This window comes from Plectrocnemia conspersa, unplaced genomic scaffold (assembly GCF_051122295.1).
Source record: "Plectrocnemia conspersa isolate PC_06_02 unplaced genomic scaffold, ASM5112229v1 ptg000011l, whole genome shotgun sequence".
Taxonomy (NCBI): domain Eukaryota; kingdom Metazoa; phylum Arthropoda; class Insecta; order Trichoptera; family Polycentropodidae; genus Plectrocnemia; species Plectrocnemia conspersa.
In genome coordinates this window covers 24,986,569-25,013,393 of record NW_028277175.1, presented here as the reverse complement: position 1 = coordinate 25,013,393, position 26,825 = coordinate 24,986,569, and the positions used below count along the sequence as shown (strand labels likewise).

The 26,825-nt window shown below is 33.0% G+C and overlaps 2 protein-coding genes across 13 annotated transcripts in view; one reads left to right on the top strand and one right to left on the bottom strand.

Moving 5' to 3' along the window:
• mmd (disintegrin and metalloproteinase domain-containing protein mind-meld) overlaps nucleotides 1-26,825 on the top strand; it is a 641,110-nt gene that overhangs the window by 529,221 nt on the left and 85,064 nt on the right. For all 12 annotated transcript variants that reach the window (XM_088196874.1, XM_088196873.1, XM_088196875.1 and 9 more), the window contains one exon: nucleotides 12,410-12,489. In XM_088196874.1, the coding sequence (XP_088053000.1) occupies nucleotides 12,410-12,489 (80 nt within the window). The remainder of the gene's footprint in view (nucleotides 1-12,409; nucleotides 12,490-26,825) is intronic.
• On the bottom strand, nucleotides 20,085-22,354 carry LOC148230071 (uncharacterized). Its single transcript, XM_088196886.1, has 2 exons — nucleotides 21,628-22,354; nucleotides 20,085-21,555 (listed from the first exon to the last, which is right to left on the bottom strand). Exons 1-2 carry the CDS (start codon nucleotides 22,233-22,235, stop codon nucleotides 20,988-20,990), a joined length of 1,176 nt encoding a protein of 391 aa, XP_088053012.1. The 5' UTR covers nucleotides 22,236-22,354; the 3' UTR covers nucleotides 20,085-20,987.

Here is a 26,825-nt window from a genome sequence, read left to right as displayed (position 1 = left end):
CTTTTACAAAATATATTTATTTCATAACCGCCAATACACTGTAGACAATTTTTCATTCCAAAAAAATGTGTATAGTTTATCTAAATCTAATATGGGGATATATAATTATATATATGGCCCGCTGAGCTATGATGCATTTCCAAAGTGGCCCGGAAGATCATTTGTGTTGACCACCCCTGAACTAAATGATGGTCGTTAGAAATGTTATAGTAAATTTCACATAAAAAACTGTGATAATATAATATATGATCTTGAATGTAACACGTATACTTCATTAAATCTATGTCGTGTATTGAGTTATTGACCCTATAAACGCCAAAGGCTAATTAGTGAATCACCTGTTATTTCTCCTCACGCGTCAGTATCTCTTTCTGAAAATTAATATAAAATACTAAGTTTATTGATAAATGAAAAAAATAAATTATAAATAATAAATAATTAGGTTTTAAAAAAATCATCCACTTTAAATTTAAAACGAAAAAACAGGTATTTATTGCAAGTATTTTGCTTGACCCTTTTTTTTTGCCCTTCATATTATTTTTTTTAACAAAAAATAAATTGTCATATGCCTAAAACTATATTATATATTTAATTAAATATTCTGGAATTAATAATATCATGATATTTCATAGTATATTTTATTGTACATATAACTGTGCCTGTTAATATGGTTTATAACTTGCTTTGTTATTTATATAGATAAATATTAAATTGGTATTATAATAGAATTATGTCCGACATGATACAGTAACTAGAAAATTATTTATTAAACTTATATGTATCTAGATATAAAATATGGCATAAGATATAAATTATTATTACCTCGCAGTCGCTTTCAGTGACATCTCAAACTTGTAAATACATATTTATATTTAACGAAAATTTGCCACAATTTTATTTAGCACATGTTTACTACACAGTATGGATTTATATGTTATACAAATTGATTATTCAATTTTAACATACAAAATTACAAGTTGTAGGCACTTTCTTATTTCTTTACCAAATCGCGTGTTATATGTATATATTTATTTCAGTAGAATATTATAAACGCATAATAAATTTCATTGCCCCCTAAACTTCAAACAAGTATCAAAAAGCTGCCTGCACTCGCGTTACGTATATTTGCATAATGGCATGCAATATTCGAGGGCCGAGAAGGAAATTAGATTTCCACGTCGGGTTCGATCATATCAGATGTCAATTACATACAGAAAATCTGGTCGCGTGTGTAAGTCGCATTCTGACACGACACAAAGCCTCCAACGGACAATTATACGTGTGTGTTATACATTTTTTTTTCACCCGGGAGATAATTACGTTCCACGGATGCCATACAAGCCACACAAACGGAGAGGATGTAGTATTATATGGTACACCGAGTAGGGATGAGAGTTACGTGGTTCGTAGTTTTCCGTGGGAAAGTTTTCTTTTGTCGACGGATTTTCACGTGTACTATTTAGTATGGAATAGTTTGGAGAGGTTTTGTGTATAGAATCCCTAGAGATACAAAAATAAATAAATATTTTCGCAAAAGCTGTACGGTAAGGTTTGTTAGATCATAAAACAACGATATGCTCTTATCCACAAAAATATTAAATTTCAAACAGTTAAAATCGAATATGTACTCGAAATATAAAATACATTATTTAGTTTATTTGCTTGAAAGGAAATGTCAGATTCGGTTACAATGTATTATGCAGAAAATCTTTACGAACGAACCAGGTTTATATTTTCACCAAATTCACGCTCAACAAAAGCGTTTATTCCACACGTATACTATATATTTTTCATGACACGTGTACATCCCCAAACAGTAATACGTCATCCCCTCCAGCTCGCTACCTTTTTCAGCTAAACCTCCTCACGAGTGGAGAAGATTATGGAGTACGTGTGCGTCCTGAAAACTTTTATAGAATAATTTTAAATATAAATTTATTATATATAATAAATAAATACAAATATTAAAATCTTATAATATTACTTATTTATTAATAAAATATATACACAAAATATAATTAAGCTAGCATTAGCATGATTATTGTCAGTTGCTGTTTAATCTTAAACTTTGAGCTCGAAACTCGTGATTTGCGTTCTTACATAGAACCATCCTAATTATTTTTGTATCAGCACTGTGAACTCATTCATGTCGAGTTTTCTCAAGTCTTAATCTTAAATTATGTAATTGATCAATAATGACATAAATACTGTTTCACCATGACAATATCGTTCCTCGCTTTTCACGTTCCTATATAATCAATCAATTGTTATGCGTACCATCGCTCGTCGTTGCCGGAAAACGGTGTATAATATATATATGGAAATGACGATATATACGGAAATTTATGGAAAAATATCCAAGGCGTAGTTTTTAAATATTATTTAGTTTTTAAAAAAGTTTAAGTTTAATGTTCAATTTTTGCTACTAAATACTGGTAGCTATTTTAGTTTGCAATTAGAGTTCGCTCGGGATAAGGATGCTGGTTTGTTATTGTGTGCGTGTACATGTATATGAGAGGGAGAAGCAATGTAACGTGTACTTCGTTGTCTCGCTTTCTCTTTTAAGGACAGTCGCTGATTCGTCAACGCTGGTATTCATCATTAAAGTGCAGTGTGGCACAGAAGTTCGATCTTCTCTAGTGATTTACTTTAAATAATTTTGTGTTGATATTGGTTTAACCCAGATATGCCCACTGTCCCATGGGTAGGTCACTAAACTCGTGCCACTCTTTTTTTATTTATAAATGAAATTTCTTGGGCATATCTGGGTTAATTGATATCAAGGCTTCAAATATATACTGTAAGTTATTTGTTCTCTTACCCGTGAATTAAAATATTTTAATTATTTTTTTATTAATCCGTACGTTGTTGGTTTTTTTACACTATTCTCTGTAAGGCTTAGAAAAGTTATTATTCTTATCGTTGCGCTAATGATAATTTTTTAATTTATTCAATGGATTCTAATGATTTAATATAGTCGTCGAGCCATTAAACAATCTGCGAATAATTTCTTTCCCCATTTTATATCTTTTTGCTTTTGAAGAATAGCTAAAGACTACATTATTTTTTTGACTAGTGAAAGATTTTGAATTTTGCAAATATTTAATTAATGACATCAATGTCGGTTTCTTCGATTATATAATATATTTTTAATTGTCCGTTGAAATTTCCAACTTAGCTAAGATGTATGTATGTGAAATAAGCATATATTTTCTTTTAAAATAAAAAAATTAAATATTCTGAGCGAAATTTTTTTGAGCCACACAGTTCACGCACACAATAACAAACCGGAATCCTTATCCCGAGTGTACTCTTCAGTTATTGATTACTTTCTTTGTGTAATATAATGTCTTTCTACTGACTTTTAATAGACTGGGTAAAATAATAATTTACTGTAGTATGATTTTAAGGAATCGTTAAAAAATTAAAATAGTAGTTTTTGTATAGATCTTAATAATTTATATATTTCAATTGAGTTTTATCGGTTGACAATTTGTTTTTTATTTTAGTAAAATAGCAAGTTTATAAAAACGTGAAAAGGTTTTATTTTGCAAAACTAAGTAAACTACCGGTTTATTAATGAAATAGTGAATGTGTATTACCAGTAAACTTATATTTTCACTAAATTTTCAGTTAAATCATACCAAATACATTTTCACCGGTAGATACATATTTCTACTAGTGAAAATCTACTTTATGTAACTGATAAGCGTTGCTCTAAACTGTCGTTGAAACTCAATTAGACAGTTATAAAATTCCCATTTGTTGTTCAAATATATATTTCTACTAGCGAAAATCTATTTTATTTGACTGATAAGCGCTAGTGAAAATAAATGCTGCTCTAAACTGTCGTTGAAACCCAATTTGACAGTTATGAAATTTTCTGTTTAAACCTAAACTTACCTAAAAGGATTTAAGTAAAGTTTGGGTTTACTTGTATACTGTAGTTTTTTGTCAAATGAAGCGAAATTGAGCAATAAAATTTGAAATAAATTGTATATTATTTTAACTGGCTTAGTTATTAAAATTATAAAAAATACTAAAAGAAAATAAATAAAAACTAGCTATAGTTACAAAGCTTTTATTATGTCAATTTGGGTTTAGTAAATTTGTTTTGGTTAGATTGTAACATATAATTTCACTAGTGCCTATCAGTTAAATTGAATTCTTAAAATATAGTTATAGGGCAACACTCACCTGTTAAAGCCAAATTTGTATTTCATAATCTAATATATTTTACGAAATACCAAATTTGACTACATAAATAAAGTACCTCAAATTTTTATTTTTTTCAAGGTATTCTTATATATTTATGAATTAAAGTAATAAAAATCAATTTTTGTAGCTGTGTTTGTGCACAACCCTTTTAATTAATTATATTTTTAATAGCACAAGAACACATAAAAAGTATGATGTTATGTTACAAAATGAAATGTTGAAGTATAGTGTTTGTCAAAAGTAAACAACCGGCAGAAGAAAGCTGCCCTCTCCGGACTCCGCCTCTCCCTCTTGTCCGGCTTCCCGTTGCCAATCCCCCAGTAGTAAAAGCTCATCGCTCGTAAAGTACCTCAATAAAACCAATGGTCCAGGATTTGACCGCTTTGATTGCTATCAGCATCAAGCCGGACATAAATACCGGCGCTGCTGGTTCAACAGCGTTTATGGTCTCATAATGGAGGACAACTCGTGTGAATTGGTTGACGACGAAAGGAGGATACTCTGCTATTGTAAATAAAACGTGAACAGATTGAGAAGAGCTCTGGTGTACAGACATCGTTCTATAAAATATGTAATGTACACAAATATGATACAACTATTAATACATATTGTATTTTGGTAACCAACATATTGCAACTTGTTGATTGGATCACAATGATTTTTATATATTTCTAGCGTTATCGCTTAACATTTTGTAGGGAGCTACTTCATATACTTGCGCAATAAATACTATAGCCCGGCATAAACAATAATTACAATAATGTATCTTGACAATTGTATATCATAGACAAAGGGTAACCCACAAGAACGACAACACTGAACGGGCCCCCACAGTAAACTCTGATAATGTCCAGAGAAAAAAACGATCCTTTGGACATAAAGCAATACATTTATTATTTATTTATTTATTTATTAAAATTATAACCATCGTGACCTGACAGGCTAACCCAATGCGTCACGATAGTCAAAAGTACTAATACATCATAATACATACAAATATAAACAAGACAAAACAACAGACACAAATCACCTCAACAGGTGTGCATTGTCCCATACGAATTGAACCAAAACTCCATAAGTGCAAGAGAAAATGTCAATATTACTATGGACAGAATTGAGCAGATAAATGGCCTTGGCCAGAGAAGAGTTGGCAAGTACTCCAGTTCTACACTTAACAGGCAAGAATAGTGGACGCGACCGAGAACTATATCCACCTTCAGGAGCCCACATTTGAAGCTGCTCGAGCACTGAAGGATTGTCTACGATGCCCTTGAGCAATTTCCAGAAGTGTTTAATTACATAAACACTTCTGCGAGTCGACAAAGAAACGTATCCCAGGGCTCCCAAAATAAAAGCACTGGGAAACAAGAACGGATAATACCCGTATTCCTTCAAGTATAAATATCGAAGAAATTTACGTTGTACTTTTTCCAGCAATTTTTCAATTCATTACATTGACTCATTACGCCTGGGATCCAAATGATGGAGCTAGTTTCTAGTATGCTGCGGACTAGAGTATCATAAAGAGTGCGCAATACTAAAGTATTCCTAAAGTAACGCGCATTTCACAAGATAAAACCGAGCATTTTTAAGGATTTGCTATGAGTCTCTGCAATGTGCTGGCTACCAACGTTTCCAACGTTCTTCGAAAGTCACTCCTAAATCCTTAGTTGAAAAAAACCTTTCCAGAAAATATCCACCTAGATGGTATGAATATTTTGCCGGCGTTAACGACCTTGAAAATGAAATTGTGTGACATTTCTTTACACTGAAAGGCAATTGGTTATAGCAAGCCCATTTCCATATAGAGTTGAGATCCTCCTGTAGGTCGAGGGAATCAGAAATCTAATGCATTTTCTTGTAAATTTTCAAGTCATCTGCATATAATAAAAAATCTGAATGCTCTATTGCTCTATTACATAAACAATGTGTCAAAGTACGTCGTTATTACCCTCGAAATACCAAAAATCTATACTCTTTTATGCAGTATGGCTGCGCAAACAATACGCCATTGAGCTGCAGATACTGATTATACATATTCAACCATTTGCATAATTTGACCTTCAAAAATGCCTATTGAACAAATGTCACTATTTAAAGGCGAATATACGAGTGCAACAATTGGTTGAGTGCTCTCTGCACGGTTGTTATTCGCTGGAGACCTCCACAACCTACAATACAAGAGACGATAGACACTACAAAGCAGCTAACATATGACGAGCAACAAGATACTTCGGAGGACCATCCCGAGGGCATCATTTCTCCGCCAGCTTTTCTACCAGTGCACGGATAAAAACACATACACTTCAACAATAGTTTGTTTCGATATATGTTATACTAAATAAATTATTAACAGCTTTCCTGCGTCTATTTTTGGCTCCAAAATCACACCCTTTAAGAGCAGTAAATCCTATTTTTTTTATATATATTCAGCGAGTTAAAATAATTGGCATATACTTTTCAACTTCCAATTCAGAAACACCATAATTATCTCAGCGTTTAAAGTGCGTGGAAACAAAATTATAACTCCCGACCGCCAAGAAGTAGAAGAAGACACCCGTCGCTAAAGTTATTATCTTACGCCTGCAATCAAGTTTGTTTTTCGAGTCGCGGTAGAGGGAGTAGAATTAAACGGGATGCCCTAATTTAAATTTCGCCCGAGCGGGTCCAGTCCGCCCGGGGTGGCCCCACTCCGGCCCTGTTTGCGCCGCCGTGTGTCAACACCCCGCCGAACTTAAATTACATTTTGCCGTGTGACGGGAATTAAATTCGTGTGTGTGTATGTATATGTATGTGTGAGAGAGAAAGTGTTTGTGGTGGAAAACCGACAATGGCGAGCAATATCGGATTATCGGGAAAATCAAACGGATCTATCCTTTGCGAGCATTTTCGGGAAAATTTCGCCGCCCGTGGGCGCCTTGGATTATGTACTCGGTGAGAATTTGGTTTGGAAAGGAAACACATTCATATTAGTCGAATTAGAGAAAACCAAGAAAATTATAACTAAGACAATATAGGACTATACGCCTTAATCCGTTTTCCTTGTTCCTTTTCCCTTTCCCTTGACAATGCTGATTTAAATATCTAAACATATTATGCTTTCTTGGGTACGAATTAGATTTTCCAGTGTGTTAACGTGATCAGAATATAATTCACGAAAACACGTGCTTGTTTTAATTATGTACCTTGGTAATTATTATGACCGACAACGTGCTAAAATTTTCTCAAATCAATTGTATATACAAGTAGATTTTTGACCTTTTTAATTACCAACCCTGTGAATGCCTTTAATTTAAGTTTAGTTAATAATAATAGCAATAGTTTGTGGATTTTATAATTAAAAAATACAATTCTTTAGTTGTGTATGTTGCAGTGGTTATATTTTTACAATATAAATATAAATTATACCCAAATACATTTACCGGTAGATATATATTTTTACATGCAAAAATATAATGTATCTTGTAGCATAAAACCTAATTTGTCAGTTGGTAAGCAGTACTTTGCTGTTTAGACTCAAGTTAAAAGACCATATTAAATTTTAAAACTTGAGTTAAATTAAATTAGTTTTACTTAATTCGTTTAGGTTACGTACTGGTTTAAGCATCAAATGGACGCTTTACAAATGGTACATTAAATGGTACTTTTAGTTAAAGTATATTTTAACTAGAATAAATATAATTTTACCAACTAGGCCATTAATTTAAAATCATAAAAAATAGATTTACATATATTTCTTGGAACTTAATTTGACGTTTCAACATATAGATTATCAGGAAAGATAGAGATAATTTATGTAAACTAATTTTAAAAGTTCGATACGCCTAAGGACATATGGACTAAGTCAAAATTTTACAATGAATAGTAACTTAATTGTTGAAATTAATTAGGATAATAAAAAACGAGAGCTCATTAATTACATAAAGATTAAATTATTAGTCATTAAAATTTTGAATGGGTTTTTTGTACAAGTTAGTTTTGCAGATAATTTTACTTGGATATACATTAATTATTTGCGTAAACACAAAACAGTTCGTAACCTATGGCGGACAATTGTCGTAAAAATATTTCACCCCTTCGGGAGCTCCTCAAGTGTTCAACCTATGCCCTCTGCTCATCCGGTTATTTACTGTAGATATAAATTCGGTAGCTATAAATTCAAGTTTTCTTCTATAATTCTCTTTCCTTTTTTCTTGTTAAACTCTTTTTAGTTTCTTGTAAGTTTATTTTTTGTTAGACTCTTTCTTTGTACGTAGTGATTTTAATTCTATATTGAGATAAGCTTTCATCAACCGTCTGTCGCTTAGTGTTGGAATAGGCTAAATTTTGTCATTTTCCCGATCTCATCCCCCTCAGATTATTCTTATACCTGCACTACACTCTCTGTAAGTTGTCCAAGGTTGGCCAAGGACGGAGAATACAGTGGGTTACTTCGAGGTTATTTCGGTAAAGTTCGGTCTAAAATCTCTCGGAAGTTGTCCGAGGCTACCGAGAACGGGAAGTAAAGTGGGGGTTATTCAGTCGACTTAGCCAGCTTCGATCGCTTCCAAACATTGTCGGCATTATTTCCGAATCAAAGGGACCGAAGTCGGAGCGCTGCATCGTAGTCACGTGGTCAAGTTATAATACCACATGCTTATCGGAGACTTCAACAGACTCTTACTGACATATTTGAATATTTTAGGGCACCAAAAGGGACTAATTATATTTTTGATAGTATATTCTTCTAACAGATATAGTTGATAATTTTTTTTTTATATAAAATTAAATATTTAAAAAATAATTAGTGGTACTTGATTTGGTAAAAAAAACCGTTTCGAATATCTTTATGTATTTTGCTAGATCGGTTTATATAAATGTTACACCATAACGAATTATTATTTAGAATCGATGGCGACAAATTCTAGGATAGTCACAGATGTGGTGTCTGTATTCTGAAGTATAATTTGTATGCCTTATGGCATTTTGCAAAAGCAGACAAAGATTTTGCGTAAATTGAATATTTATGACCGAAAAGTTTTCACTGATATTGTATTGGTGAGTGCACACACAAACTTTTATAATTATCAGTAGCGTAATTTTAATAATATGACAATTTGGCACATTTTTCGATAGCGCGCAAATATGCCGGCTATACATGACAGCAGCCGCCGTGCGTACGTCATTCACGCCCGCCGTCCAGACGGCATATGAAATTTGTAGCAGTGTGGCCGCTACACGAAAGTCGGTGACTTCGGTTGAAATTCGGTTCGGACAACTTCCAGAGAGTGTAGTGCAAGCATAAAAATATGTGCTTAATTCTATTTTTTTACATAAATGTCATAAAATGTTGAAAAAATAAGATTAAGCAACAATAGCTACGAAACGAAACCCTTTAATTTTAACTATATGTATAAATAAATCTGTATTATCACTGAACTTATATTTTCACTAGCGAATTTAATAAATCATAACCGATAGATATAAATTATATACTAGCCATAAAATAATTCAACTGGTAGGCACTAGTGAAATTGTTATATATTCTAGCTAAATTGTCGTTGAAACTCAATTTTACAGTTTCGAAACGTCTATTTACTGTTTAACTCAAACCCAATTTGACTAATGAAAGTTCTAAAACTATAACGTCAAAATGCGTTAAACGACAATTTAAAGCGGTAAAAATGAATTCAGATATGATTTTACTAAAAATATAACTTCATTTAATCATACACATATACAAATGTATATATATAGAAATATAATATATCCCGAAATCCTGGGATTGCAATTTTGACTCGGGGTCAGACCGTTCTTGATACATATATACAATTAAGAAAAATGCTGATATCAAGTATTTATTACATCCAGTATTTACATCCAAATTATTAATTATTTTAAAATGCTTACTATATTGTAAACGTAAGCTTAATAAAAATACAAAATAAATAATTTAATTTTTAACTCTCATAGGTTAGTAACAATTGATGTTTTTAGACAGTATTGCATTTATTGATAACGTATATATATAATCTTAAGCAATGTTTCTATGTAGCTATGTTTTTACACACACTAAAAAAGCAATATTAGTATGAGAAAATGTTATGAATATCCAGAAATCAATTACTATTCTATGCCCAACCTAACATATCATATTTATTTTAATAATTTGAGTGCCTAGCGGGAGACGAAATAATTTTCCGATCCTTCGCCTTACCCTCGTTGGCTCCGAGAGTAAAATCTGAGATGGCACACGGGTGTGACGAAAATACGAGACGACAGAATGAGTATGAATGATTGACAAATTGAATACAAGCGCGAGATGACACAGAAGGCTTAATGACCGTGAACATCATCATTTCGACTTGTTGCAAAATAACGTATTATGTGTTTATTATATATTTCTTCTCAACAAAACATTTATTTTCTACCATGAAAAGATTTACTTCTATTATAGATGTAATCTTAACTGAATTCGATTCCTTAAATGTGCATTTATATTCATGCATTTATTTCTTAAAATAATATCTTTATATTTGTATTAAAGGTGAAGATTATATTTTATAGAGAAATCTTCTCATACCTATTTTTAACACACATTTTTTTTTATTCTCTACACCCTGACGGTATTTTGTCGATGATGTGAGTAGGAAAGGTGGGACCTTCAGCGAAGGGACGATTTTATTTCCGTTATTGAATATTTATTCGTCGGACGCCTTCCGTGAGATTTTCACCGGAGCGAAAATATTTTCCGGTCAAAGACTTGTTTTGCCGGAAGCTACGAAAAAATTGCCGCTGCAATATGATTTACTCACTTCCCGGAAATAGTTTTCCGCCGGCCGCCTTTCCCGCACGCCGTCTGTGAAAATGAAACCCTTCGCTGGCTGGAAAACATATTTCCATCGCTTTACATTCGATCTTACAAATCGTATGTTTATTATGTTGTTGATGTTGCTGCGGGTTGTTACATCACTTTTTTATTGATATAAAGCAAAGGTTTTTGAGTTTTTAAGCTATACTATTAATTGCGTACGGTATCCGCATCCGGCTAGCTGTGGGAGCTCGCGATAGTGAGACGCTAACAACTATAATATGTTTTTTGTATTGTATCGCTATATACGCAATTAATATCGCTACAAGAGTAATTTATATAAAATAAAGCTTTTTTAATTAACACGTTCATTTTCTATTTCTTAGGGTTCACTAATTGTCAGGGTAGTTTCCAGAATATTTGCGTATGTAATGCTTTTTCGGTCCATAGACCAAAGTTGCATTAAGGACGTTTGTAAAATTAGATTTAATTTAGAGGTGTCGGCCGATTAATTCTCTCTAATGCGATATCTATCGCAGATAGGAGCCATTTCGATGGAAATGTGGCGACGTAAATTTCCTGCGATCCTCCGCCATTATAAAACCTTCGTCGGTGGTGGAGTGGTGATATAGACGTATTTCAGATTAGAGGGATTCGAGCTCGTATATCACCCACGTACATCCTTTATCGGCCGCTGGCGAACAACGGGACCTTTTGGGTCAACTCGAATATATATTAATGTATTGATAAATTGAATCAAGAGTCGCCCATACTTCTACTCGTATATGTTTCCCTTTTTATACGCTTTACAATAAATAAAGTTTCAAAGCACTATATTTTTTTTATTGACATATACTGAAAGTTTATTTTTAAAAAAGCAATGATTTTTAATCGTTTGATGCAAAAATATTTTTGCAAAGCATAGTTGTAAGTAAAAAAAAGAGCAGTCAAGACTTATTATTCAACACAGCATATGTATTAATATGTATTATAGCATTTTAACCAATACTTCACTTCTCTAAGATATACGTTACATTAAAAATCCCAACCTCAACGTTAAGCGTTTGCGTGCTCAACATTTTAGACTTCCATTAGCAACGAATGTACATTATTTTGATCACCGACGTTGTTTGCCCCGAAAAACTCCGTTAACTGCATGCAACCCTGTTATAAATCTTGCCGACGGCAGTTTTTTGCCCCGACCGGTGTAGTAAGTGTTTAAGCATAAACCCAGTGAGGGAGAGAGAAAGAGATAGAGAGAAAACTTTGAAGCCGCTTTTGGGTGAACCATGAATCCACTCTAAGGAGTCGATAAATAACCTGGTGCAGAGCCGTATTTTTCAAACAATATTGCCTTACTTGTGATGTTTTAATTGATGTTTATTGTTTTTGTTGTTTCAGACGGGAAAGCATTTTCATCGCACATCATTACTCATCAAAGCCTTCAACCACAAATTTCGCCTTGACTTGGAGCTTAACACGTAAGTAATTTAAACTTCAAATTTTCTTGTCGCAAATTAAATTTCAGATTTTCTGAAATAATGTATATAAAAATTCCGTTCCTAGTGTATGGCACAGAGTTTATAAGATGTATCAGTTTAAAGTCGGAATATTGTAGTACATGAGGCTTAGACTAGCAGGTTCAAATTTGTATTTATAAAAATGTGGTATTATTAAAAACTGGCCATAGCTGCAATGTAAAATCTATTGATGGGTAATCATAATAACATAGGAGTTTTTAATTAATAATATATGAAAGACATCATCCAAAACTTTCAATCTAGTGGTTAATACTTACTTGTAGGTATTCCTCATATCTTATTAACTTACTCGTTGTAACGCATTGGACTTACGCCTGTCAGGTTTCAACGAAATATTAAAAAAAAATACATTCATTATACAAAATATCGTATATCTTGGATTTATGCTAATTTTAAGGCTATGCATAGACCCTTAGATCATTTGTCTTAGAATCGCTAATAACCTCAAATCTTAAGTAAAATTTCTAGCTGCTCTCTAATGACTGTTATATCTGTTTGGTAATATATTGTTTAACTCTTAAACGCGGAAAAAGACATTTGAAAAGATGTTTTGCTATCACGCGAAAATGCGTGAACGGACCGTAATGTGTTTCGACAAAAAATGCCATTTAATTATTTGTGAATATAATTTACGACATAATTGAATTTATAAAAAATGTTCAATATATGCCAATGGATAGCATAAATTATCATCTTTTACAGCGACTCGAACGGCGTCCTTTTATGTTACCTTCTCTACCTTTTTTTCTAGAGAATTTTACCAAAGTTGTAAAATAGTATACTTGTTATTGTATTTACTTGCCTGCAAGCAGATGTCTGAAATCGCAATTTTCATATTGGTCTACATAATGCATTTTTTATTTGCGGTTGTTTTTATTGAATGTGACGTTATCTTTTTGCGTTTTTCTTCAATTGTAAAATATTTCAATTTTGCGGTATTGTTCTTTTGGGTATTCATAGTGCTTATTTGAATGCGCAATTGTATCTTTCAGTTGATGTTGAAATGCATTAGTTTGATGACTCCTGTGTCAATGAAAATCTTGTTTTTGTACTATATGCATTGTTTTAAACGTACTTTACTTTCAAATCTAGTACGTCGACAAAACTCATAAAATTAATATACGCTTATTACAAGTAAAGTTGAAGGTTTCGAGACAACTTTGAGTTCTGATTCAAATTTTTAATTTAGCGTTTATATAATATAAAAAATTGCAGTTCTCCTAATTGTTTTAAAAAATATTTTTTAATAAAAAAAAAACAATTACAATTTTTAATAATTGTTTTCTCAATTACTAGCTATCATATTAAACAACCAAAATATGTTTAGCATAATAGCTGAGTATTAGTGAAATATCTAAAAAATGTACTACATGATCATATTTGCGATTTAGGGCTAAACTTATTGTAATATTTTATAGTTCGTTGTGACACTTATAACATATGATTTTGTTTAAAAAGTTATTTGCCCTGTTTTAAAGGTAAATCAATAATAAAAAATGCAATTAATTCAATCCTTGCTTTTCTTCAAGACAATAATTCGATAAGGATAAATGTATTTATATGGTAGTACTATAAAAAATGTAAATTGGTTATTTAAGGTAAAAATTACAATATTTTTATTTTTTCTTATATATTTACATATTTTTTAAATTAATAAGAAAACCATACAGTACATTTTGTAATTTAGATTTTTCTTACTTTTATTGCCATTTATATATTTATTTTTAAATTTCATTGTAATATAGCATTGCAAATAAGAAAAGCTGTATTCTCTGTATTATTTTAAGTGATTGTTTTGCAATATTCGAGGCAAATTAGGCATTGAAGCTGCTTAAAGCGTATAAACGAATTGCAGTAAATTAATATGATTCTGGGAGCAAAAACATTCTTTCTTTCATATGTACCGGTCGAAGTCGTTTCTTGAATTGCATTTGTGTCAATTCCTTTTTTCATTGCACAGTTTTGATAAGTCCATAAAAATATTTTTTAGTAGCCTAAATGGACTATAAACTCTAAAAGTAATCATGTAATTTGCACTCTTAGTGCAAATTACATGATTTATAACTCTTTAAGTTACTAAGTAACTCATAGTGATTTTATTTTAAAAGTTTGCTCAACCCTGTCTATGAATAACAGGCTGAGAAACAAAGGTAAATAAAAAAATACCCAAAATGCAATTTATTCAATCCTTACTTTTTTAATATGGTCTTTGATTATAATGACAAGAGAGGTTAGGATATGCATATTTAAATGTAGTGCTAAACAAAAGCGTAAATCATTGATTTAAGAGAAAAATTATAATATTTTTTAATAAATAAAAATTATGCAGTACTAGCATATGATGTTATATTTGTAACATTGTAACATAAAATTTCACATAAGTGCAGATTTTATATTTTCATGATAATGAATTTAGGAATTAAATAGACACAAATTGCAATAAATCAATATGATTCTAGAAATAAAAACATTTTTTTCCAGTACCAGTTGAAATCGTATTTTTATTCACATTTGTATTTAATACTTTTTTTGTGCACAGTTTTCGTGTGCCCTTGTAAAAGCTCTTTAGTATTATTTATTCACTGTATGTAGGTACCAATTATGTAATAATAATTCAACTGTATAATTGGTCGTTCTATTTTTACTATTATCTTGTTAATTTAGTTGAATGAACGTGCTGCAACTGGTATTATATTTTTAATAATAAAAATATGCTTATTAATTTTCAACGTTGCGCTGTGTCATCGTTACACATTGTCTTAGAATATCAGGCTGAGAAACAAAGGTAAATTAAAAATATAGAAAATGCGATCAGTTTAATCTTTCATTTTCTTAAAATTTGTACTAGACTTTAATAACAAAGAAAAATAGGCGTATTTAAAATGTAGTTATATAAAAAAATTAAATACCACTTAGCATAAATTAATTTATTTAAGCAGTGATTGAGCATCACGATCTTTTTTGATGAGGGTACGTTATGCAAAAATTAGTATTTTTATTTATTTTTAAACCATTCTTCAACTTTCCTGTAACAGTTTTTCTAACCTTGCCTAAACTTGCACCATGAAACCTTTAGTAAATTAATACAGTCGGTTGTTAGACCGCACGTTCAAGATTTCTGTTAATTACAAGGGTCATAGGTCCTTCTCCGCTTTCTGTAGATGGAGTTCTTGTCGGGGCGAGGCTTTTGCGGTATTTAGACTAAAGCCTTTGCATCGTTACCTCGATAAATCGATCCCAACGCCCTCATACCCCCTAGCAATTTGGAGTCTGAATTGTTTCGTGGATACCGAAGTGATCCGGTTGCCGAGTCCGCCGGGATCCTATATACGAATCGCTTACGAATGATTAATTAAATTTGTATCTATCCCTAATCGCACCTTTATCCTCTTACATGCTGCTAAGATCGCTCTTAGTTTTACCCTCGGCTGTGTTTGCTAAGACCTGCATAAAGATAGTAATCTTGGTATTAATTATTTAATATCTCTCAACTATACACTCGAAGAAATTTATTTATAATTTTCAGATCTTGCTTACTATTTTAAGCATACTTCTTTGTTTTTATCTTATAATTGAGAATCAGTATTTCTTCATTCTTAATACTACATAAACTCTAAAGGCTTAGTGTGTTAAAATATTACAGTCAAAGTTCTTTACCACATATAATTCATCTATATAAATTTTAAAACGGTAAATCGGTTACGTGTCACAATCATTTGTTGAATTAAAATATATAATACCTAGGTATTTCAGTTATTTTTATAATTCCTTCCTACCCAGCTTTGCGCACGCAATCACACGCACAATAAATTGACGATGCGACATTCTCACTTCGCAGTTCGCACTCATCCCATAATAAATACACAGAAAGGCGAACTCAGTCCGATAAATCAAATGAATTTCGCGCGGCGGTGATTTGATTAAAGTTCGCTAAATTTATTCACTGTCACTTTTCGGCGTGAATACTAATGCCGTAACTTATTTAACGGCCAAGTTTTTCCGGCCGAGCGAAATCACGTTTCCCCCGTGAAAAGTTTCGCATTTTTTTTCTACTCTACATTCGCAGCTTGTGTTGTGAGGAACGTGTTTGATCGTTCGTTATATATTCAAGGTTCGTAATCGACTTTTTAACAGTTCACTTTATTATTTTAATTATATCAATAGTGTAACATACTCTTTTTTTCACTTGCGCACTAAAATCAGATTCAATTAAAAATATTTCTATGCCTCGATATTAGGTAATCTCGTAATGAATGTTGGTTGAAACATAAAAATCACTTTTATATGCTTATTTTTATTTTAAATTCTTGTAAATGTGTAGTCTTCTCGTACCTCTCGATCACTTTTTTTATTCCATTGGTATAAATCTTTTTTTTCCGTCTAGGAAGTATATCATCGATCGAAATAAATAATAGAATAAAATAAAACCTATCATCCAAGTTCCTTGAATTTTTTGCGAGTCAATTTCGTCATATTGCAGTGATGTAAAACTATTTGACCTATGTTGCCAAATGCAGATCTTTTCTCACTTTCTTGTTCAAACGTTCCAGTATATCACAACATAAGCCTGCTGTTATTGTTTGAACAAGCTTAAGAGTTTCGTAATACAGAATCTCTTTCCAATCCCACCATACATACAAAATAGATTTTTTACAGTGTGCCTTGGCTTCGAGGTAGGTTTTGCTGCTTGACCTTTAGATAAGCATTTCCTTCTACCATGATTATGGTCGTAAAACCCCCATTTCTCATCTCCAGTTATCAAATGGTCGATAAAAGGCGACCAGCTTCAAGATTTAGAAGCTCTTGGGATATGCGAATACGCGCCGACTTGTTTTTTTGCTTAATTCGTATAGAATCAATACACATTGTCTCCAAGCCTTCCCACTGTTCCTAATATATCTAATGACTGGATTAGTTTTTTGACCAGCTGATGAATAGCTTATGTAGGGTTTGCTTCTATATTTACAACCAGGACATCATCATCTATATTTACTGCTCTCCCACATCAAGAACTTAATATGTATTTTTTTAAACTATCTCTAACATTTACATATATCCAATTAATCACTTAATAAATGTTTTTAGTGAATTGCCGATTTTTTAAATATGTTAATATAACATGCAATTTTGTAAGAATTGTTCACTTAGTAAAAGTTCTGGCATTGTAAATTTTAGGGCCCGGCTTTTTAAATCACATATTAGACACATTAATATAATATAATTTCGGCAGAAAGGACTGTGTTATCATATCGCGATATCGAGCACCAGTAACAGTCATGGCTTGACCAGCCTCATTTTCAAAAAAATATGGTCCAATAATGCCTCCAGCCCAAAATCCGCACCAAACAGTGACACGTTGTGGATGCATTACTTTTTCAATAATCAAATGTGGGTTCTCCGAACCCTAAACACGGCAATTTTGGTGATTAACGAAGCCTTCAAGGTGAAATTGGGCTACATCGCTTAGAATGATTTTGCTCGAAAAATCAGCATCCACTTGTTGATGTTCAATAATCTATTCAACAAATTCTCTTCGCTGTGAATGGTCATTAGGCTTCAGTTGTTGTGTTACATAAAACCTTTTACAAATTTAAAAAAACTCCAAAAAAAAAAAAAAAAAAAAAATTTTGGAAAAGAATGAAGCAGATGAGAAAAACAAATTATACAAAATACATAATATACAAAATAAAACACATACAAAGGTAAATAAACCTAGCCCTGTAGACCTGAAACTGATGACACTGTGATGAGCTTAACTGCATCAAAGCAATATGTGCTTAGGCATTTTATGTTTGTATTTAAATTTAAGTTTTGCTTTGTCGTAATCACCGATTCTTGAAATTAGTGGGTTTGCGTGGTCTCGCGAGATTTTTTTATAGTATTTTTCGGTTTGATAATAACAGTATTCTTTAATGGTAGGAATTAAATGTTTGGTGTGGAGTTTTTTAAGGTTAGTATAAAACGGTGTATTATAAATTATTTTTATGGCTTTATTTTGAATTACTTGAAGTTTATTAAAATTACTATTACTCGCGTTACTCCACACTGAACAAGCGTAAGTTAAAACAGGTCTGATTAATTGTCTATAGACTAGAATTTTATTTTTTATTGTAAGCGCACTTTTTCTATTAAATATTGATTTTAGAGCCGCAATGGCGCCGAGCCCTTTCGACCGGAGTTCAGTTATATGTTTATTGAATTTTAGTCTGGAGTCCAGGTGTATACCCAGATATTTAACGCTCGCTCTCCATTCAATGTTATGCCCTTGTTCACTTTTAATGGGTGCAGGCAAGGGTTGTCTACGTTTAGTGAATATTATTGCTTCTGTTTTGTCTTGATTAATTTTAATTCTCCATTTCATAAAATATTTATTTAAGTTTTCAAGGGATTTTTGAAGTTTAACTGCAATAGGTTTAAGACCATAAGAACTAGTAAGGATTGCAGTGTCGTCAGCGTACATTGAGAGTTTAGTATTTTTTAACATTGGAATATCATTAGTATATAGAATGAAGAGAAACGGGCCAAGTATACTTCCTTGAGGAACACCAGCTGGTATTTTACGCGGTGTCGAAAATGTATTATTTAGCGAAACAACATAGCTTCGATTCTTCAGGTAAGACCGTAACATGTGAATAATGTAATAGGGAGTTTCATATTTTAAAAGTTTATACATTAATCCATCATGCCATACTGTATCAAAAGCCTTTTCCATATCTAATAATAAAAGACCAGAACTTTTTTTCATATTAAAATCGGCAGATATGTGCTCTGTTAATCTATTAAGTTGATGCGTAGTCGAGTGATTTTCGCGGAAACCAAATTGCTCATTAATGAGTTTGCTATTAAGAGATTCCTTTAATCGAGATAATATAATTTTTTCAAATAATTTGCTAAATGAGGGAAGTAAACTTATCGGGCGGTAGTTAATTGGTATGTTATCTGCTTTGCCAGGTTTTTTTATCGGATGAATTTTTGCCGTTTTCCAGATTATTGGGAAATATCCAAAAGATAAGCATGAATTAAAAATGTTATTTAAGTACTTAAAGCAAACAAAAGGAAGGTTTTTAATCAATATATTCTCTAATTTATCTATACCTGGAGCCTTTCTATTTGATAATCGTTTAACAATACTAAGAATTTCTGATATGCCGACTTGGTTAATGGATTTTTTATCTATTGGAGTTTTACTGATATCTTTAATTGCCCGGTCTACTTTATTTTGGGTTTTTTGGTCAATGTAATTTTGCGTAAGTTGATAAGATGTAGAAAATGTCTCAGCTAAAATCTCGACCTTCTCCTGAGTCGTGTTAGCTACGTTGTTTCCGGTTTTTAAAGGTGGTATATTTGAGTTTTTATTTTTAAGCGATTTCGTCATTCTCCATAAGGAATTATCTCCCGGTTTCAAAGCTTTTAGTTTACGCGACCACGAAGCGTTTTTGATGTTTTGAATTTGAACGCGAATTTCATCAGTTAGTTTGTTAATTAGAGTTTTAAGTTGGGGCGATTTATTTTTGTGCCATTGCTTTCTCATATTATTTTTAATTTTAATACGTTTAATTATTTCTGGGGTGAGTTCTATGTTATTCCAAATATTTTTACGCGACGGAATTGATGATATTTTGGCCTGCTCGATCACGGATGTTAAGTAATGAATATCATCGTCAATAGTTTTAGTGTCATTTGAGGTATAATTCTGTCGTTTAATCAATACCCGAGACTCTACTATGCTTCTGAATCGCTTCCAATCAGCCTTTGCATAATTGAAAACGACCTCAGACACCATCTCGACCTCACCGTCCAACGTAAAGAATACTGGAAGGTGGTCCGAGGACAGAGCCTGGATGCAGTGCATGTTTGAAATCCGGGAATTACCCTTGACCAACGTTATGTCCAGAATTGACGGAGTCGTGTGGTTGGTAGGATAATGCGTTGGGGATTTCGGAAAATTTACAGTAGTGTCCGTATCGTGTAAATAATCAAAGATTAATTTACCGGATCGATTCGCACCGGGGCAATCCCAATGCATGTGTCTCGCGTTAAAGTCTCCAGTTAATATCACGGATTCTCCAAGACGAAACACATCATCAAGGTCACCTCGAAGCAACCTGTCACCGGGAGAATTATACCCCGCGACAATTATTATTAATTTATTATCGTGTTTAATTTGTATCGCGACAGTTTCAAGATTAGTCGTGTTTGTTGTAATGCGCGCGTGTTTAATTGATTTTTTTACAAATATCGCGACCCCTCCGCCTGGCCTTGAGAGACGGTCCCTCCGGAGGCAGACAAAGTTCGGTATAAAAACGTTGACGTGTGGTTTGAGGTAAGATTCGGTGATTACGACAATATCAATTTTGTACTCACTGATCAGCAGTTCCAGTTCTCCAGTTTTATTTCGGAATCCGCGTGAATTCCACGTCAAAACGTTGAGCCCCACCTTAGAAGAGCACATCGAGATATTCGACCATCATCAAGGCGATCTCCATTTTGCTGGCACACTTTCCAGCCTTGGTCCTGATTTCTTGAAGGACGAGCAACATCCTGCGTAGCTCTGAAGTTGGCATTGTGTCTGAGAGGGGCTCCTCAGGCTGCCTGGTTTGGGGACGTTGTGGCGCCTTGTTTATTGGTGCTGGTGCGGCGCCAACCTGGGCGTTCCATGAAGTGGCTGATGAGATCACTGCTGGGGTGGTTGAGGTTTTTACCAACGCTGGTTTCGTTGGTTTTAGTGCAGGAAATTGCGCTTGCTCGAGGTTGAATATGTTGTTCAGCTGCGACGAGTGAACAGTGGGAGTCGGTCTCTGTTGTCTCTTCTGAGTTTTCTGTAGGTATTCTAACCTACGAGGGCAGTCCTTAAAATTGGCCGGATGGTCTCCTCCACAACCAGTGCAGATGGCGGGTGCTTCTCGGTCCTTCTTAGAGCACTCGTTCGTGGCGTGGTTTCCGGGGCATTTGACGCACCTGGGAGCTCGTTGACAATTTCTTGCAGCGTGGCCGAATTGTTGACACCTGAAACATTGCGTTAAATGCAACTTATTACGCTTGTACTTTTCAAGCGTGGCCTTGGTGAAGCAAACGTACCGGATGCTTCTTATAGTGCTCGTTGTTGTATTAGCCGGAAACTGGACAAGGTAGAGCCTGGAGTCTCCTTGTTTCTCGGTCTTGGTCTTCATTGCCGTCACCTTGACGACGCTAAGTCCTTGACGTTCGAGATCTGCGGCAATGTCTTCGGTGGGGACCTCTGGGAGCCCTCTCAGCACGGATTTCACTGTTTTATCGTCGTCGGCGGTGAATGTGTGAAAGGCGCGTTGGCCCTTCAGTCCATCCATTAACAACGCGCGTGCTTCAAACGACGCGCAAAGTACTGATACATTGCCACTTCCCGTGTATCGCAACGAGAAGTTCGATGTTTTTGTGATCGACTTAATTAAGTCGATCGTCTGGAGGTGTGTTCCCGTGATCTCTACGATCACAGGCGGTATCCTCTGCTGCTTCCTTTCGATCACTTCGGGAAGCTTTTCATACCTGTTTTGGCTCGTGGTCGGAGGCATCTTAGCATCCTGGGAAACTTTCGATGTCTTTTTGGGTACCTGCCACTCGTGGTCTGGCAGGCCTGAAGTTGATTGTGAGGCGTTTAGGTACGCCTTCAACGTTCCAAGAGAACGCTTGCGCGTCTGCGCCTTCTTCATGGCGCTGTCTTTGTAGCTAATTGCAGTGGGCGTGTCTATCGTTGCAGAACGGTAGCGGGGGTGTCCTTCGTACGATAACGGAGCGAAGCGCGAATGCGACCGCTCGCGTCAACAGCACAGAGTGGACTGGGAAGTTGTTGTGTTAATTGATCTTCTGTGAGTATAAGCTGTAAAGAGTTTCTTTAAATTTGCAATTCTTATCCACAACGCTGAATTGATGTTCCGGGATTTTCACCAACACTCTCACGCACTGCTTCGATATTGATATTTGAACGGCTTGTTTTTGGGCGACTGATCCAGTCTTTCTGAATTTTTCAAATAATCTCCCCGCAGTTGACAAACTTAAAACACTATTCCGACCATATTTTGTATTAAATTTTCGAATTGCAGCCGCCAAACTAGCATTATTTTTGAAATATTGTTTAATAATGAAAACACGTTGTTGTATCGTGTAGCTCTCCATTTGTACGAACCCTAAACTCTCAGCTGTCAAATTTTTTTTCAGGGTTGCCAACATTTACTGCACAAATGATGGCAAATTCAAATCTTGCGTTAATTTTAAAACACACAGCACGACTGACTGTTGAAACTTTAAGCAATCGTCTGCATAAAATATTGTCGCTATCGAGTAAATGCAAAACAGCTTATACTATTTTCTTATAGATTTAATCAAATAGAATTAGCAATAAATCAATATAAAATTTAATACTAAATAACAAAAGTCAAGATTGGTTAAATTTTCTTAAGAAACATTAACATGTGATAAGTCTTGGAGTAGCAGAATTTAAACATATTTGTTATATAATTTTACTATTTAAACCTTAAATGTTTTGAACACTAAAAAGTAGTTAGTTCAAAAAATAGTTTATATAGGATTACTTGTAAAGAAAACTGGATGATTAAAGATTTTTTTTAGTTGGTTATTTAAATTTCACAAATACCTCTTCATATTTTTTTATGTTCTACTTTTTTGAAATCTCGATTAAGAAATACTGTTTCAGAATCTTTACTAGCCTTAAAAATTGTAAAATCTAGACGTGAAACTTTTAAGAAAAAAATACGTAACCTTAAAGATCCTTTCTACAATTATTTCTAGCAGGAAAGATTTTAAATATAATTGTTCTTAAAACAATATATAAAGGTACAGGCATATAAATTCATAAAATCGTTTATTTTATAATGGTTTATACTAAAATCAGCCTCTCTTGCAAAAACTTAACGCGCTAACCAAACACCCCATAATACGCATTATTAGGACAGTGTAAATTTCATCGACCATTGCTCATAGCCCCGAAAATTTACTTCTTGTTGACACAGCGCTTACCTTTCGAATTGGAAAGGCAATCCAACCGACTGCGGATGGACCAGAAAATCTTCAATTAATATCTTTCTATTGATCTTCGCCGCCGTTCGCAAATATAATTACCGACAAACTCTCCTTTAATTGTGTCGAGCGGAGCCGTTTTTCAATTATTACCCTTGCGGGTGTTTTACTTAAGTTTATCTTAGTAGATATGGTATGAGTCGACTTATTATTATTATTGTAAGTCTACGACTGTAACATAACTAAATTCTTTGCAGTGGAGGTATTATAAAAATTAGTATTATGTTATAATTTTAAGACAAGTAAAAATATGTTTTTTTTTATTTATTCAAATTGATTGTCACGCAAAATTATTATGAATTCAGGCATTTTGGTATGTCTAAATTCTCCGCATCCGACCGATCCGAGTATCAGCTTCCTCCTACTCCTTTGTCGTTTCTCTTCTCAGCCACTGTTTAATTTCCTAAAGTCGTCGTTTGTGACGAACGAGGCAGCCAGCCGGAGAAATGTAATTAATGTGTTTGATAACAAGTTAGGTTGACATGGCGACTTGAAAGTGACGTTGAAATCTGGATAGCTTAGCTCGCCTCACCTGCTTGCTCCTCTTAGATGGGGTTAGGGTTGGGGTAGATTGAACTGACCCCCGCGCCGAAAAAGAACAGTTCGCTTTGTAAAATTGGCGTCTGAAGGTGAGATTATCCCCTTTCTTGGCAACTTCGTCAGACAATTTCTTGCCGCTAATGAGCGACGACTAAATATTTTACGACCCTTCCGGGGGATAAAGTTGCCGCCGTTTGTGGTTATTTAACAACATTTATCCTTTATAATTGTCGGCTGTAAAGTTAAATTAAAGTACATAGAACAGTTTGAGAGTTTGTCACTAGCACTATTTAATTAAAAACGTGTTTGTATACTACATAAGTACATAAGTTGTTTGGAACGCATGTGGCTCTTATACCATTTTTTTATGCTCTGTTGTGTGTATATACTCGATTCATAAATCATATTCAGTCACAGTTGCGTCAATATAAGAAGATAGCAATGTTTTGGTTAAACTTAAATAACTTACCTATCAAGTCAAGACACGTATGTATATAATCGATATGATCATCATCACTTTGAACGATCTTCTAAAACCTGATTAATTTTTATTTTTATTTTAAAATCAATTTAGGGTAGAAATGTGTAAGTTATATTTAATGTTCAATGACATGCAATAATAAATTTAAATACAAATCGAGCAAGCCACATAATAACTCTTAGGTAAATCGCGTGTATTGCATTACAACTTTTTTTGAAGAGTGGGATTTATTAATAAAAATATATCTAGCAACTATGCATTGATCATTTAAAAGAATCGGTATTTTCAAACATGTACCATTTTATTGTAGTAAAGCTTCCATAAGTGAAGTACAGATAAAAAATTTCCAAAAGCAGACCAATAAAACGCTTTTATTAAAGTGCATACTGACTGTGATTTCTAAACAACAGTTTGATTTTTTTTACATTTAAACGTTTTTTATAATAAAATACCGCTTTTTTTATTTTTTATTAATGCACAATTTTATAACATTAAATATTAATATAAAAAAAACTATTTATTTAATAATTAAGCACTAGTGAAATTATATGCTGCTTTAACAGTCAATAAAACACAATTTGACAGTTGCAAAACGACATTTGACATTTACTGTTCCAACTTAAACTTAAACGAAAAAACTATAGTTGTTTAACTATCACTAGCTTAAATTTAAATTTTATTTAATTAATTTTAAATATTGCAGTTTTTATCGAACGATGTTACGACAAAATTCTGTAACTCTCAGATCGTTCGGGAGTATAAAAATTGTATATCAATTTTTTGATACATTTTAACTGGCCGAGTTAGTGAAAGTATATTTATACTAATGAAAATATATCTATACTTGAAATAAAAAATACTGTAGTTATTCAAGTAAAATAATATATAATATATTTTATTTTTTAACAGATAGTTTTAAGCTTATTTTTTCGAAGGCATATATGTAGACGTTGATATACAGATTTTGATAAGCCCTCTGACAAGTTTTGTCATGGATTATTATTAAAAAATATCACACCTTGATTGCTCAGGTGATTAAACTTAGACTATTCTCGAGCTATTTGAACGATTTTTAACAGTAATAGCCTATAGCGGACGATTTTCCAAAAAATATTTCATTAGTTCAGAGGTACCTCAAGGATACAACCTATGCCATTTGCTCTTTGCGTTATTTATCATAAATACGGCAGTTACAGATGATCGATCTTGTTTACCTTTAGTTTATTCCTACGATCTCGGTAGAAACATTTTGGCTAAAGAAATTTATACTAAATATTTCGGATCACTTTTAAGAGCAAGTAAAGGTGCAAAAATCTTCCAATATGCTTTGCTATGAGAAACGCGTTTTACATTGACAATGCATCAGTTATTCGCATCCTCTATTATGCTTTAGTGTGCAGCATTCTTAAATCGGGATCTATAAATTGTAATCTATGATTAGAAAAGGCTATGAAGAAAGGTTCTCGCGGCTAGTTTTATGTCATTAAACATTTTTTTAAACTAGTGAAATGTACTGTTGACAATCAAACGATTCTCGAAGAATTCTAGTTTTTGGTTCTGGAACGTCTTCGAGAATCACGATCGCGTCTTTTTGATGCCCGTTAGGGCACGTTAAGACGTCCGCACTATCCGACTCGCCTTTAGCTGTCGCCCTCTGGCTCCTCGATACACGATGTATTAGTCAGCTCGATGTATTAGTCAGCTACGAGGAGCTGGTCCGGTTTATAATATTTAATTTGAATTTCCATAATTTTTTTACTTCTTATGTATTATTTTTTTGTGTATTGAAATAATACTATGTATTGTTTTTGACCATCGTGACACATTAAGGCAATCTGTCTTAATTAAATTTAAATAAATAAATTATTCAATTAATAATAATAGTATATTTTAATTTATCAATATATAGCTAAACAGCTGATTTGATAAATACAACAATATTATTTTCAGTATTTTTTTTTATAAAATAAGACAAATATTTCGAGCAATAATTTAATATTTATTCCTAATGCATATAATACATAAATTAACTGTATATTTTTTTATTTTCACAGCTATGTAGAGGAATTTAGTAATGAGTTAAATAACAAATATTTTACATATAAGGTAAAATTAAGATCTTGCACTTAATTATGTAGGAATTAATATGTCTGTAAAAGTGTATAAACGTATGTTTATAAAAATA